Here is a 16,966-nt window from a genome sequence, read left to right on the forward strand (position 1 = left end):
GAGCAAAAAAGTAGAGTAGACAGTTTTGAGCAGATAGCACCACCCTTTGTGTATCATGCAGTGTGATATACAGTCGAACACGGATATATCGAAGTCGAAGGGGATCGCGAATTAATTCGATATATCAAAAATTCGATATAAAAAATACAGGCTCAGAGATTTTACCTGTGGCGGACGATGACCTACCGATCGGCGCATTCAAGAATGACAACTATTTCCGCACACACGACACAACGTAATGCTTTATTTGCGCGAAAAAAAAATCGCTTATGTTGGTCTGCTTCTTCGCCTTGCAAATGAAATTAAAGACGCCAACCTCCATCTTATCGAGGCTGTTCAGGTGCGAAAGCCCGGTTCCTTCCATGTCGCCGCAACAACGGCGAATCAAGCTGAACGCTGCCGCCACTTCAGCGGCGGAGTACGAGCGTGTAGCCGCGCCCTCATCCGGACGATCTTCGTCGCCACTCGAGCTGTCAGCCTGGGTCCCTCCGACTGCAGCTACAATATCCTCGTCGGCGAGGCTCGCAACAGCCTGAACTTTGCTGTCAACGTTCACATAATCGTCAGCAGACACTTCGGCTGGAACGGCAGCCAGGAAAAGGGACGACAACTCGCGAAACGCGTCGTCCATGCACTCGTTGTCGCCGTCGCCGTCTTCGCAGGCCTGCCTTCCGGAAGCAGTTGGCCGCAGTATCCTGCTTCACGTCTCTCCAGGCGCCAGTCATCATTTGAATGGCCCCCAGCAGGTCAACCTTAAGCTCGGTGCCCATGCGGAGGTTCACCAAAAGCCTATCAATGAGTCGCCTCCTGTAGCCGACTTTGAACGACTTAATGATGCCCTGGTCGAGCGGCTGCAACTTTGCTGTCATGTTCGCCGGCAGAAACTTGAGCGCGATGTTTTCGAGCTTGCAGGTGGTGTGATGGGCTGAGCAGTTATCGACGAGGAGGCAAGCGTGACGCCCCGATTTGCCCAGTTCGGCGACCCACGCTTGCAGCCATTCTGTGAACAGCTGACGCGTCATCCACGCCTTCTTATTGAAGGCGTAGCAAACGGGGAGCTGCTTACAGTTTTTGAAGCAGCGCGGTGCCCTTGCTTTGCCAATCACAAAGGGCTGGAGCTTTTGAGAGCCATCCATGTTAGCAGCGAGCAGAATGCTCACGTGGACTTTGCTCATCTTGCCCCCGTGACACGTGCTGCCCCGGACGTCGAGCGTTTTGCTGGGCAGCATCTGCCAAAACAACCCGGTCTCATCGGCGTTGAAGATTTCCGCGGATGAAAACTTCGCGCAAATTTCCGGCCATTCCTTCGAAATCCACTGCTGGATATCCTGGCTGATGACGGCTCCGCTTTCCCCAGAAATGGTTTTGCCAACTATCTTATGGCGGTTCTTAAACCTCTGCAGCCACCCTGTGTTGTCGGCGAAGTTGTCATCACCGAGTGCAGCGGCAAACCATTTGGCTTTAGCCATTAGCATTGGGCCATCCACCGGAATGTTCTTAGCTCGCACCTCTAAAAACCACGCATAGAGGGCCTTTTCAACTTTCTCGTGGGCAGGAGCGTGCACACGACAAGCTCCCGACGGTCGTAACTCCGCCGCTTTCGACTTTATGTACGCCTTGTTTTTTAACACGGTGCTTAGAGTGCTCCGAGGAATCCCGAAGTCGTCTGCCACCATCGCACTTTTCTCGCCCGCCTCAGCACGCTGAATGGCTTTCAGCTTTGTCGCAAAGTCCAGGTTCTTGCGCTTCTTGACGCTGCTTGTGCTTGCTGCGGCCATTGCTTCTGCGTCAGCTCACCACGATCCAGTCACACGTGTCGTGAGACGCACGCAAAACAATAATGAACACGAAATTCAAGAACGCGCACAAAACACAAGAATTCACGTGCGCAGCCACCGCCAACAAAGCGCTCGCGATGGCCACCTCCGAGGGGCAACAGCGACGTACGAAAGGCACGAGCTGTGGTTGGCTGAGCAAAACTCGTGAAGAAGCAACAAGAAAAAAAAAGGCAAAAGGAGGAGGCCACCGCCGCCTTCGTTCCTGGCTACCTTTTCCGAGCCGATCACTATGGTTACGCGATGGAAGGATGAGAGACATTGGGAGAGAGAAAAATAAAAGCAGTTCCGCAAGCAGGGTGTTGCCGCAAGTCAGAGAGCGTGCGCAGCGGGAGTACCGTCTGAGCCTCCCTCCCTCTCGCTCTCACATTTTCCGAGCCTTTCGGGGGAGGCGCGGAGCACGCGGGTGCAGCGAGTGCCGAGATCGCGCGGCGTTCTATATATCCAATGGTGGGTAAAAATATCGTTCGATATAAACGTACGAATTTCTATACTTTTACACAGAATTTTCAAGGGGATAATTTACGAGTTCGATACAGACAATAATTCGATATATGTGGGTTCGATATATCCGTGTTCGACTGTATGCTGCAAGGCAGTGGGGTTATACCAGTGCTGTGAACCAGGCTTATAATATGAAGCAATGTGTGGGACAGGGCTAGTTGGTAATTCATCATAAAAACAGCACAACACAAATGAATGAACACAGTGCTTGTGTTTGTTCATTCCTTCTTTCTGTCCTCCGTCAACGGTTCTGCTACTTTTATAATAGCTTATAATGGGGCTGACCTGTCAAGCATGACTGCTTTTGGATGACAGCCACGGCCAATCTCGGTAAAACACAGCTTTCAGATAATGATGTGGGCAGGTAAATAACCTTCAATAACCAGAAAAGCAGATGCGCGCCAACCTGCCCTTCACTCTCCCCCTCAGCCGCTTGATTGCATTAGCACGAAGCTCATCAAACCGCCAAAGAGCAGGGCTGGGGAGTTTGGATGAGGCAATAAACAGTTTGTTTTGTGTTCGCTGTAAGCTCGGGTCTTGGCTCCACTTCTTCCGCCTACATGTGACAAACTGGCGATGAGGGTGCACCGAACTGCATGAACAACCATGCCTACCTTTGGTAGGATTGAAGCGTTCAAGGGGGAAGGCGACGTTTGGCCTGCTTACGTGGAGCGTGTTCAAGAGTTCTTCGAAGCCAACAATGTCGTGCCAGCAAAGAAAAGGTCAATATTTTTGAGCTGCTGCAGGCCTTGTACTTATGCACTACTTCGCAACCTTGTAAAGCCGGAAACGCCCCAAGATAAAACACTCGACGAGATACTGGCCGTACTTCGCAGGCTCTACGCCCCCACCCATTCTGTCGTAGTGCAACGGCTTCGCTTCAATTCAAGGGGGTGTTCAGAAGGAGAAGCAGTCAGCAACTTTGTTGCAGCCCTCAAGTGTTTGTCTGAACACTGCAATTATGGAACCGAACTCAACAACATGCTGAGAGACCTAATAGTACGTGGCATAAACAACGCAGCGGTTCAGACACGGCTACTCGAGAGTTCTGATCTCACATTCGAGGATGCAGTGAAAACTGTCCTGGCGATGGAAGCCACTAAAAAGGATGCCGGTGAACTGTGTCAGGCAACTGCAAGTAGTTTACCGGGTTTGCGTACGCACCAGGTAGTGTCTGCGACTAAGAGCATGGCTTGTCACCGCTGCGGCAACAGAAGTCATTTAGCGTCGCAGTGTAGACACAGCAAGTCGCAGTGTCACTACTGCAAGAAAGTGGGGCACTTGGTGGTCGTTTGCAATTTGTGGAAGGCCGACACATTCGTGAAGGAAAACACGTCTGCTGTGAGGACTGTTTCGACACGATCAACAAGTACCACGCAGGTGAACGCTGTTGACGATGCCGACGTGCTTCATGTTTCTCGCGGCGCTGACGTTTTTGACATGTGGCACCTAAGCGGTGAGCCGATTGTGCCGCCCTTCCTTGTCACCTTGGAAATGTTCGAGAAGCCGTTTGCGATGGAGTTGGACATCGGTGCAAGCGTCTCTGTAATGCCAGTAGACAAGTTTCAACGTGCCTTTCCAGAAGCGAGTCTAGAACACTCAAACGTATTTTTGCACGGGTTTAATGGGGAGCTCGAGCAAGTCAAGGGCAAGGCGAACGTTTGCTTCGGATACAAGGGGCAAGAATGGGGTCCTTCCATTGTACCTTACGAGCGGCACTTCTCCAACTTTGCTCGGGCACAACTGGTTCCAAGCTTTGGGCATTGGTGTTGAAGGATTCAAACAAATTAAACAAGTTAGTGATGTCAGTGAGCTGATTGCTCCTTCTCCCGAGGTGTTTGCAGAGGGCATTGGCACGTTCAAGGGATTTTCTGCCAAAATTCTTGTGCCTCCAGATGCAATGGCGAAATTTGGCAAACCACACCCACTTCCATTCACGTTGGTGGACCTCGTAACGCAGGAGATCCTGAGGTTGCAGCGTGAGAACATTCTCGTTTCTGTGAAGACAGCAAAATGGGCAGCGCCAGTTGTGCCAGTTCAGAAAAAGAATGGCACAATAAGAATTTGCGGAGATTTCAAGCAAACAGTCAATGCTGTGTCGCTCATGGAAGCCTACCCAGTTCCGCGGGCTGAAGAGCTGTGGGCAGCTATGTTGGGAGGTCTGAAGTTTACCAAACTTCTGATCTGCGAGACGCCTACCACCAGATATCTCTGGATGTAGAAAGCCGTGAATATGTGACCATCAACACACATATGGGTCTCTTCCAGTACCTTATCTTACCTTTTGGCGTCTCTGCGGCACCTGCTATCTTTCAGCGAGGGTTGGAAAATCTGCTTCGTGGTGTGCCAAAAGCAGCTGTGTACTTTGATGATATTGTTATTACAGGCATCGATGACAAAGACCTCTTGGCGAATCTGACGATTGTCTTGCAGAAACTTCTGGAAGTGGGCCTTAGGTTGAAGCTGGAGAAGTGTGTTTTCTTCGCTCCCGAAGTGGAATACCTGGGCCACATTATATGCAAGCAAGGTCTAAAGCCCAACCCCAAGAAGGCAGAGGCCATCATCAGTGTGCCAGAGTCACAGAATGTGAAGGAGCTTCAAAGCTATCTTGGCCTGCTTAATTTCTACAGACAATTTTTGTCAAACATCTAAACAAGACTGCATCCCTTGCATCAGCTGCTTCTTGAAGGGGAAAAGTGGAGCTGGGAGAAAAAGCAACAGCAAGCGTTCATCATCATCATCATCATCATCATCATCATCATCAGCCTGGTTGCGCCCACTGCAGGGCACAGGCCTCTCCCATACTTCTCCAACAACCCCGGTCATGTACTAATTGTGGCCATGTCGTCCCAGCAAACTTCTTAATCTCATCCGCCCACCTAACTTTCTGCCGCCCCCTGCTACGCTTCCCTTTTCTTGGAATCCAGTCTGTAACGCTTAATGACCATCGGTTATCTTCCCTCCTCATTACATGTCGTGCCCATGCCCATTTCTTTTTCTTGATTTCAACTAAGACATCATTAACTTGCGTTTGTTCCCTCACCCAATCTGCTCTTTTCTTATCCCTTAACGTTACGCCCATCATTCTTATTTCCATAGCTCGTTGCGTCGTTTTCAAATTAAGTAGAACATTCGTCAAGTGTTCATCACAAGTAAAAGGCTCTTGTCAGATGCACCTGTTCTAGTCCATTACTGTTCTGAGAAACCACTTGTGCTCAGTTGTGATGCGTCACAGTATGGTGTTGAGCAGTCCTGGCACAGACCGAAGCAGATGGAATCGAAAGACCTATAGCTTTTGCTTTAGTCAGGCTGACAAGGAAGGTCTTGCTTTGCTATTTGGTGTCAGCCAATTTCGTCAGTACCTGTGGGGAAGGCCGTTCACCACTGTAACAGAACACCAGCCATTGCTAGGAATCTTTGGCTCAAGTTGAGGTGTGCCAAGCCAGGCATCACCGAGAGTCCTTAGGTGGGCACTCAGACTATCAAGCTATCAATTCAAGCTCATCTACAAGCCAGGCAGTATGCTAGGCCATGCTGATGGACTCAGCCGGCTACTTTTCCCGCAACTGAGGTTCATGACTCTACGCCTGCCAATGTCTTCATGTTAGAACAAGCGTACCCTGATGACCTGTCACTTGCAGTCGTAAGACGTGCTACAGCAAGGGATCCCATGCTGTTACAAGTGGCTGAGGCTGTCCTGACCGGGAGTCCTTTTCCGGAAGGTGGAGACTAGGGCCCTTACACTACGAGGACCAATGAACTTAGTCTGCATGGAGGATGCCTCTTGTGGGGAGCCCATGTCATCTTTCCCAAGTCCCTGCAATCCCAAGTACTTAAGCTTTTGCATGCTGGCCACCCTGGAATTGAGAAATCAAAGATGATTGCTAGGTCCCATGTGTGGTGGCCTGGGATCGACAATGACGTGATGAACCAGGTGCGGAACTGTCCCGTTTGCCAAGCGCACCAGAAGTCTGGCCGGAGGATACCAGTTATGCCATGGCAATTCCCTGGCTAGCCATGGTCCAGGATCCATGTTGATTTTGGAGGTCTATTCATGGGACACTACTTCCTCGTGATGGTGGATGCTTTTTCCAAGTGGGTAGAAGTTCACCCTGTTCCATCACCATCTGCAGAGGCCACGATCTCTGTGTTCAGGACTGTCTTTTCTCAACATGGTCTGCCAGACATCATTGTTTCCGACAATGGGCCAGCATTCACCAGCAGCCAGTACGCTGACTTCCTGAACAGGAATGGCATCCGTCGCATGCTGGTGCCTCCATATCACCCTGCTTCCAATGGGGCTGCAGAGTGGGTTGTACAAACTATCAAAGATAAAGTGAAGAAAAGCACACCGGGTGAATTCAGGACACAAGTGGCCAGGGTGCTCTTCCACTACCACTCGACGCCTCATAAAGTAACAGGCCGTGCACCGTGCGAGCTGCTCATGGGAAGAAGAATCAAGACACCTTTGGATGTCATGCGCCCAAGCCTTCGATCGTCTGTTCAACTGAAGCAGATAAAGCAAAAACTGCATGCAGATAAGGGTTGCCACATTGCGTCAATAATGGACCCGGGGTGCCCCAGTGCTCACCAGGAACTTCCGATCAGGTCCACCATGGGTACCTGCTTCTGTAGCGGTCCTACGAGCTGCGCTTCATCTGATGATGTATTACAAGATGGAACTGTGTGGCACAGACATGGGGACCACGTTCGCCCTAACCTTGTACAGCCACCACCATCTGCAAGCACTGTGCCTCTAGATCAGCCAGCTGAGCAACAAGCAACAGAGCCTGTGGAGCCTGCAGGAGCTGCTGCTGAGCCAGAACAGCCACAAAGTCAGCCACACAACAGAACTGGGCTGCCAGCAGCAGTCCTATTGGGAGAAAGCCCTGTCGCACTGTGAAAAAGTGCCCGGTCAAGACGCCCTGTGAACCAGTATTCTCCATGACAAGAACTAAAGAGGGAGGAATGCGACAATTGTTAGTGTTCTGCTGCTAGCGCCACCGGCTACTAGCGCCACCAACTGCTGCGAGCAGAAGCGGGAGTGACGAGAGCAGGGCTGGCGAGTTTGGATGAGGCACTAAACAGTTTGTTTTTTGTTCGCTGTAAGCTCGGGTCTCGGCTCCACTTCTTCCGGCTACTTGTGACAGAACCCTTGCATACTTTCACTCGGACCTAAAAATTGCAGCTTGCAGGATGCGATATATCGACACTTGGACTTTACCGAACATGGCACTCTTCGTGATTTGGGAGTTGGTTCGCAAGCAGTCGCTTGTAATTCAACCATTTGACCAGCTTCATCCAAAAAAGTTTTTATTTATTGTCTTGGTATTGCTTTGTGGCAGCAGTGATTATACATTTATTGAAATTGTGCACAAACACACTTCTATATTGGCGTTCAAAATGCTCTCTGTTCTATAGACAAGAAGTCATAAAAAGTTGAATACCTTGTTATGTCGAGAATTTCATTATACTGAAGTTTTTATTTAAAGATATAACTGTACATGCTATAAATTAATGTAATTTCCTGAAAAAATTTTTGGATTTTCCACCAGCACTTGGAAGCTTAACTCTGTAGCCTAAAATAATATGACAGAAATGAGTGAGCTTTTATTTATATTTGTTTTAAAGCAAAGCTTTCTTTGCCTGCTTGCCTGCCTGGGTTTTGATGTCTTGTTATCTGTCTTTCCTTTTAGGCTCAGCAGGAGGTTGTTTCACCACAACCCAGTACTCCACTGGCTACTCAGCACTGTACTTGTTGACGATGAAGATAGAGGACTTACACAATAAAAAAAATCCTCTGCAGCTGTGCCCTCATTTGTTGATAAGTTTACTTGCTGTGGCAAAATTCTGCAGCTTCAGTGATACAGAACTGACTGCAGCTAGGAGGTTGTATTTGGTGATGCTTCTTTGTGTTGCATTTGTCAGTAAGGTTCGTCGCCACTGTGTGTGGGACGTGTTTGTTGCCAAAATACACTGAACGAGAGCAAGAAAAGTCTTCACAAAACCACATCTCGTATTGTGTTGTGCCATTTTGTCTTCCCCACATGCCAAAGCTTTGCTTACACTGATTCCCACAGTATACGGGATCTGCTCAATCTTTTAGCAGAAAATTGCACGTGCAGTTGACCCTGCATCAAAAATTGGATGTCAGGGGACACTGATGTGTTTATGTTGCAATACTGAGAGAAGCGGGTGTCTCGTTGCCGTCCTGATGGAGAGAACTCTGGTGGGTGCAGCTGCTGTTCCAGCAAATGGGTGACCTGAAGGAGAAGAACCGCTGCCTGTCGGCCGTCAACCAGGAACAGGGTCGGCAGTTGCAGGAGGAGCTGTCCCAGCGGGGCTTCTCCTCCGAAGCGGATGCCATCTGTGCCAAGTTGCAGCTGCGCCAGGAGCTGGAGCAGCTGCGCGAGGAGCTGCTGCTCAAGGACGAGCAGCTGCGCGCCCTGGCGGCCAAGTTTGGCCGCTTCCGCAAGGCGTACGAGGACAACTACCAGCGAGCCACTGACGACATCGACAAGCTCGACACCATGCTCGAGCGTGTCATTGAGGTGTGTGTGCACAGTGTGTGCTTATAGTTACTTAATAAACTTTAAAGGCCAACAGCAACAAAATTTTCGACAGTGTGAAAAGCCTAGTCTGAGATAATGTAGGTATATAATAGCATCCAAAAATGTCATGTTTGAAATACAAATGGTTACTGAAACTAAATGGATACTGAAACTAAAAAAAAAAAAGTGCCACAATACTGCTTGCAGAAAGTGACACATGACTGCAGACGTGTGGCTCCGCAGCGTGACCTCCGAGGTTAGGTGACACCTTTGGGTGTGCATGGTGCTCTGCAACGTGCTAGGACGTATGCCATACACGTTTACCGCCAGGTGCGTCGTCTGCTTAGATGCTGTTTAAAGGCTGATGCAGTGAAACTTCATTACTACAAATGGCTCCTTAACAAACTTTTCAATTAATGAATTTTTCAAAAATACCCTTGCTGACTGTTTATAGTTTTGGTGTTAAAATATTTCAGAGCTGCAAGCAAAGTTCAGAACACCGAACTTTTCAGAATAACGTTAGTAATCAGTTTTCATGTCATGTTAACAATGCAGAGTGCTACAAACTAATATTTAGAAATCTGGGGATTCTTGGACTTCTGTGTATCATCTCGTGAAGTTTGTTATGCCAAGATGTCACTCTATTAAGGAAATTAGGCAGTAAGGATGAGAGGATATTCAATGTTCCAAATATGAATAGCACATTCCACCCGAACTGTATGTATTCAAAGAGGAACTATTCAGTGTCTCTTAATATTCAGAAATTACCAAATACAGTAGAACCTTGTTCATGCATCTCGGGAAAAAAAAAAAAGACTACAAGAAAGAGTGTACCAACTAGAAAAACATAATCCGAAGTTGCTAAACAATGTGGCAGACACAACCACAGTTGAAACCTATGTAATACCGAGCGTTAGCGAAGCGTTACAGCACGATATGCCAATGCATGCCAAACTGGTGGGGCCCACGCAGCCTGAAATGTGCATTGTTGTATCTTCGGCTTTGGCAAGCTTGCGTTTGTACTCCTGGAATTCAATATGGCACAGCAGTCTCGTTGGGCAGATCATTTCGGCAAGGAGGTTTGACGTGTGCACTTGGCAAGAGATGCGTCGACCTGGTGGGCTTGAGCAGCCTGAAGCAAGCTTTGTCTTTTTAATATTGTGCAATGTTCAAGACAGCAGCAGGAGACAGAAACAAAATCGAGCTGGAGGGCAACACTAGAATACAATGCTGGCAGAGGGAAACATTACTCTCGCTTCGCACTGCCTGCCACAGGTAACAGTGGTGCATTTGGGTTACTACATAATAAGAGTTCTTTTTTTTTTTTAAGATGTTCGTTTTAGTTTACTTACGAGTGTTTCACTGCACTTCACGTGCAGTCAAACAGCTAGAGGAATGACGATGCTTGTAGCAATAGGGTTAGTGACAACAGCTGGGGTTGCCATGTGCGACGAGATTTGCGAGTGTGTACCATGCAGAGACACTGACTGCATGCTGGCATTGTCGCTTCACACGTGTGAGCACTGTGGGATGGGCGCCTGCAGCTCTCGATCCCACGTGCCTCGCACCTTTTCTTGTTAACTAGCAACATGTATCGTATGATTGCAGTTTGGCGATGATGTATTGAATGTTGGTGCCAAAAGATTGTGCTTCCCGGGTGCATATTAAACAGTAAAAAAGAAGCATAACTATACTGGGTAAATGTTTTGTGTTCTCAATTGTGAACGTTGGTGCCGGGAAATCGAATGAAACACGATGATACCAACAAAGTTCTACTGTATTTTGCAAGAGCCAACTCTGAAAGTACGGTTAATGCTCTCTGTCTGCTAAAAGAAATACAGTGGAACCTCGATTATATATTCCCCGGTCATTCGACGACCCACACTTTACGACAAAATGGTTTGGTCCCGGACAAACCCCGATAGAAATAATGTATTAAAAATGTAGATTACATAAGATGCAGATCTGTGAAACCGCCTAGAGTTTTCGCAAGAGGACTGTTGTCGTTTTGTTTGCGGGCGAAAGTACTTTACAAACGAAACTTTTCTTCGACCGGGTCCCCCTATCTGCTCGTCATTCCTGCAGCTCTTCGTACGGAAGTGCTTGAAGCCTGTCACAACGAAGTGACTTCTGGTCACTTAGGCTACACGAGAACGCTGGCCAGAGTGCAGCAGACGGTACTACTGGCTAAGACTTACCACCACCGTGAAACATCACGTTCGCACTTGCCTCGACTGCCAGAGGCGCAAGTCGCCTCCGTCAAAACCAGCCAGCCTCCTAAAACCCGTCCAGGTTCCTCGAAGACCATTTGACCAAATCGGAATGGATATATTGGGCCCACTTCCTTCTTCTACTACAGGGAATCACTTTTTCATCATCACAGCCGACTATCTCACACGTTACGCTGAAACAAAGGCAATCCAGAGAAGTACAGCAGCCGAGGTGGTGCGCTTTTTCATTGAGCATGTTGTGTTGCGACACGGCGCAAGAACCGTCACACCGTCTCAGTGCCGATCGACTTTTCTGGACTGTGTTCACAGCACTGCAAAGCAAGTTGCACGACCAGAGGATAAAGCAGGCCCGCATCATTCAAGCTATCAACCACTTAGAACTAGAAAGGAAGTATGTTGAGCAGTGGTGCCGTCAGCTGATTCTCGCCACTGTGCTGTTTAGCGCACGCAAAAGGCAAATATGGATGTATCCGCTTGAAAATTCGTGGTATGAGGCAACATTGCCCCAGCTTCCAGATAGCCAATTCCGGAGGAACTTCCGAATCAACTGATGTACTTTCAATTACATCGTCAGCATGTGTGAAAGCATGAAGCGGCAAGACACAGTCATGCGCAAAGCAATTTCCTTGGACAAGCGTGTCGCGATTGCCTTGTACCGGCTCGTCACCTCTGCGGAAGATAGGATTGTGGCTAATCTCTTTGGCGTGAGCCGCTCTTCGGTGAACCTCATCTTCCGAGAGTTCTGTGATGTGGTTGTACGGTGCTTAGAGGCGCGCTTAGTGCGACTTCCCCGCCCACATGAAATGAAGGAGCACATGCGTCAGTTTGCAGCAATCACCGGCTTCCCGCAATGTGTGGGTGCCCTAGACAGTTGCCATATTGAGGTTTGCCCCCCTAAAGAGCATGCAGCCGACTATTACAACTACAAGGGGTGGTATAGTTCGATTCTTTTGGCTGTTGTGGACCACCGGTACAGATTTATGTATGTCAATGTGGGGTCACCTGGAAATAACCACGACGCGGCAGTGTTCGAAAGGTCGCGACTGCCTAAAGTTTTGGCAAGTGATCTGTTTCGACTAGAAGCAAAAAATGTCGAAGGTGTTTTAGTGTGCCCTCTCCTTCTTGCTGATCAAGCGTTTCCTCTGCAGCGCCACATCATGAAGCCGTTTCCTCATGCCGGGCCAGTTGGTTCCCCATCGCAAGCGTTCAACTACCGTCTGTTGAGTGCGAGAAGAGTTGTAGAGAATGCATTGCCATTTGTTGGGCCTGTTGGTAATATGCTTTGTGTTGTCGTCTCCCTTCTGTCCTTGTTTGCTGGCGCTAAATATGCTTTCAATTGTAGAGAATGCGTTTGGTCGACTTAAAGCACGGTTTAGAATCATGCACAAGGGCCTCGAAGTAGATATTGACAATGTCAGTCGCAGTATTCGTGCATGCTGTGTACTGCACAACATATGTGAAGAACTCACAGATCACTGCGATATCACCTGGATCGAAGCTGTGCAGTGCCAAGACGCGGGTCGGCCACAACCACTGTGCAGAAAGCCGTGAAGAGCCACTCGGAGTCGCAGTTAGAGATGCCCTTGCGAAGCACCTTGCTCCTCGCCAAGCTAGCTGAGCATCCTGCTAGTAACAGCGCAAAATGTAGACAAGGGACGAGACAAGAAGACACCACAAGCGCTGACTTTCAACAATGTTTATTCCGAAAGAAACACGGCTTCTTATACCTGGTACTAGCAGGATGGAAAACCAACAAGCCCAAGCTGCTATTCTAGCTGAGCATGCAGTCCTCGGTGCTTCTCAGGATGAAGTTTAGAATGTATTTTGAACTGTTATAGCCATTGTTCAGCTTTATCATTATTTTTCTTCATTTTAATATCTTTCTTGTGCTTTCCGTTTATGTTTTGTCACAATGTGTTTCAGGTTTATGCTCACTGATCCTTTCTTTTTTTATTTATTTTTTTTTTTTGTGGACAAATTATCACACCAACCTTCCCCGCCTTTTTGCTGTGAATATGTAGTGCGCTCTTTTTTACATTAAATTCTGTGTAAGCACATGTAAAAGGCACAATTCCACGTATGAACATGCGACTTTGCAGGAGTAATAACTGTTTGAGATTTCAATTCATTTGAGATGGGATGAGCCAGTACACAAACAATTCTGAATTGTAGGTGCGACCACGTGCAATGTGCTGTAGCAAAACTGCATGAAATCTTGAACTGAACAGACCGCAAAGGGAACTGAACCTTCAAATCTGCTTAATATTATAGGGTCCACATAACACCTACATTTAGTTTTACTAAGCACACGTGTATTTTCCCTAGTTTCTTTAGCCAATGCATACTTGCACTTTTTCGAATTGAAACTTGGGATTGGGAAATGAGTACTTAACACTGGGAGGGGGCACTTGGAACTGCGAGGTATGTAGGCCTTGAGCTGCGTGCTGGTCAATGACCTAGCTCTCTTCGTATACTTGCTTCAACTTTACATTTCTCGTCAAGAAATGTAGAAGTAATTCAGTTTCCAGTTTGCCTAAGCGTAATTATACCCATAGCTATTTATAGCTTTTTAAGCATCGGTAACTCGTGTTTCAGCTTGTTTGTGCAGTGTTGGGCAAGCTGATGAATTGCGGCCAGTTTTGTCCTGTGGTTATAAGATGGAACTGGAGCTGTCCGTGTGTTCTGTATTAACATTGCCGGGGATTGGTCTCTGGAAGGTTGTTCTCCATCAATGCATGGCTGCTGTGCGAGGCCCTGGAATGCCACTCCCTTCACTAGGAATCCGTGTTGTGTAATGTTTCAGAGATAAATGAATATTTGTTTTGTGCTATACATGATCACCTTTTATTTATCATTTGGTACAAGATATTTCTCCAGCATTCTAATCATGCTTGCCTGCATGTCATTAGATTCTGCTTGCAACTTGATGAACGTCTTGTGAAGCTTGTAAATTTTTTTAGAAGCTTTCGCTGCTCGTTCTGCTTGCTTGTGTAAGCTTACGAGTTTTTCGAAGTTTGTCGACGCAGGCCTCTTCCTTCCTTTAGCTTTGCTGTTGGCAGAACGGCTGTCTGTAGAAGGCTCTAGAGTTTGGCTATCAGTGGGAGGCTCCGGAGTAATGCTTAGTTGACAAACACTGCTCTCCTCATAGCAATATCGCCATCATTCCATGATGCAATGACCTCTGCAGAATTTGGCAGTTCATTCACTTGCCGCACCTGCAAATTTCGGTATGCCAATAACACATGACGCAGTAAAAGAGTGGTAATAACTAAGAAAGAAAGCGTTCAGATCACCGAGATAAAAATATGGCAGCAAGGTGGAATGAAGATTTGGATGGAGCTGCAATAGATGTACATACCAAATGAAAACGTCTGCATTGGATTTTAAGACACATACCTTGTGGGGATGCGCGAGCCTCGCGCCTCCCCTGATAGCTTGTTTCCCCGCATAGCCCCGTCTCCGTGCGGCGTCGCCGCGTGGGCCGCGGCGTTGGAGTGGTACAAGCGTGGTGCGAGAGATGGCGCGAGCGTCGCGCCGCTGCGCGGTTGCTTGGGTGCGGGAAAGACGAGGCGCTCTCTCTTGGGTTCCAGACAGCGAGCGGGACAGACGTGCTTGCACGTGCAGCAACCGTCTTTCCCGGCGGGTCGGCGCGCCGCCGGGACGTCTCCCGCGAGCGCGCGGCGGCCTAGGCTTCTGCGAGACCGCCTCGCGTGGCCGCCTTCGAACGCGCCACGATTCGCGTGACTATACACGCGAACGACCAGGCGTTGGGATCCAGCATGGGGCGAACATATTCGCTCGCTTCCGGCCGCGGTAAGTCGGACTTCTAGATTTGTCGCGCGCCCATCGGCATGTTTTGTGGATAGCAACTCGGCTAGCAGGCATTGATGTATGAAAGGTGCAATAAATGCCCTTGTGACTGTTTGCACTACTGTGTTGTCGTTCCTTTGTCCCAAGAGTACGGTGTGAGATATCCCGTATCAGACCCCACAACCTTAAGAATTAAAAGTATATTCTGCAGATTAAGTTGTGCGCAGAAAGAAAATTGTTGGCAAATTACAAGCTTTCTCCACACAGATGTATACGTAGAAAGCTTGTATTTTCGCTACAGGTTACAAAATTTTCAGCAAATCCTGGCATGTAAAAAGAATGGTGATGATGAAGGCTTTTCGCTACAAGTTAATTCGTTCCCTGAAATCATAGAACGAATTAACTTGTAGCAAAAAACCTATATTCATTCATCATCAGCATTCTTCAGGACATGCAGGATTACACAGCACTGCTACAAGTATGTGCTGTGCATTCTTAGGTCTCTTTATTGTAGTCTTGTTTTCTGTGCAGCTACACTAGTTATTCCTTCGCGTGGAGAAATGGATGAAAAAAAAAAGGATCTTAATGGATCCTCGAGAGGTTTGCTGGCGGCATGTCCCTCCAGATAGGATAAAAATGAAATCATGTGCACATAGGTACAGTACATACAGCAAACACAATACTTTCTGCAGCGATGTAGGCAGCCTATTGTTCACGTATAGTATGAGCCATGCCATACAAAAATCAGTGCCGGACAACAGATGGAAATAAATGCTGGCGAGTTTTGTGAAGACCTGAAGATTACCTCAATGTTTTCCTCCATGACAAGACGTCGTTGACCAGTAGTGCTCCGAGGAAGCCGTTCAGACGCCGGTACAACGGCCAGGTGATAGCTTTCGAGCCGGTTGTGGTTGCAGTGCGCCTGAGCTTTCTGAAATTATAATATATTAATTTCATCAAAGTGCAGCCTATGCAACACGGTCATCGCTCCAATACAGCTACTATAAATGTACCATAGTTACCAAAGACAATCTTTGTAGCACTGCTGCAGAAAGAAGGAAAGACCACTACATGTTAGGAATAATCACTTCACTAGTTTTCCTTCCCTTAAGCGATAATAAATCAAGAAAGTAGCAAATAATAAGATAACAGAAATGTAATTAAAAATACTAATCTGTAGTGTCGTCTCTAGGATATTTAATTCTGCAACAGTACTTATTTCCTGTGCAACAAATATAGCCATCTGCACAACACATTGTGGAAGGTCATTGTAGCAGTAATCGTGAAAATGAAGGTAAGCTTAAACTAGTGGAGCTTGAATTATTAAACGTATTTTCATGGTAAACTAATTTCATTTCATTTCATTTATTATACCCTCAAGACCACGAGGTATTACAGAGGGGAGTGGGGTAAAAAAAAAACTTACATAACAAAGAAAGCAAAGAAGGCAGCAAGTGATGTAGTCATACACATGTGAAGCCCGAAGCGATGGTGTTGATTATGGCCGTACGAAATTGTGCTTGGTCTTCAATTGCAATCAACTCGGCGGGAAGGTGGTTCCATTCTTGACACGTCCTAGGAAGAAAAGACTCGTTGCAAGCTCTAGTGTGACACTGCAAAACTCCAACTTTGTGATGATGATCAATGCGAGGAGAAATGTAGGTTGGGGATGAAATAAGATTAATGTGCAGATATGAATTATGGAAGTATATTTTATGAAACAAAGCCAGGCGAGAGCATTTGCGACGAGCAGAAAGTGGTGGAAGTTGGAGGATGTTTTTCATAGAAGTTACACTAGCCGTGCGGTTATAATTGCTTAGGATGAAACGCGAGGCATTATTTTGAACACGTTCGAGAGAGTGGATTAATGTCTCAGCATATGGGTCCCAAATTGACGAAGCGTGTTCCATTTTACTCCTAATTAGCGTCTTGTATAAAATTAACTTTAATGATGGCGGAGCGGAAGAGAAGTTTCGGCGGATATAACCTAACATGCGATTACTTTTATTGATTGCGCTGTCGATGTCTAAAGACC

The 16,966-nt window shown here is 47.4% G+C and overlaps 1 protein-coding gene across 2 annotated transcripts in view; it reads left to right on the top strand.

Annotated features, from left to right (window-relative positions):
- LOC139055887 (plectin-like) overlaps nucleotides 1-16,966 on the top strand; it is a 295,516-nt gene that overhangs the window by 248,436 nt on the left and 30,114 nt on the right. For both annotated transcript variants that reach the window (XM_070533491.1, XM_070533490.1), the window contains one exon: nucleotides 8,579-8,890. In XM_070533491.1, coding sequence (XP_070389592.1) covers nucleotides 8,579-8,890 — 312 coding nt within the window. The remainder of the gene's footprint in view (nucleotides 1-8,578; nucleotides 8,891-16,966) is intronic.

Source organism: Dermacentor albipictus, chromosome 2 (genome assembly GCF_038994185.2).
Source record: "Dermacentor albipictus isolate Rhodes 1998 colony chromosome 2, USDA_Dalb.pri_finalv2, whole genome shotgun sequence".
NCBI lineage: Eukaryota > Metazoa > Arthropoda > Arachnida > Ixodida > Ixodidae > Dermacentor > Dermacentor albipictus.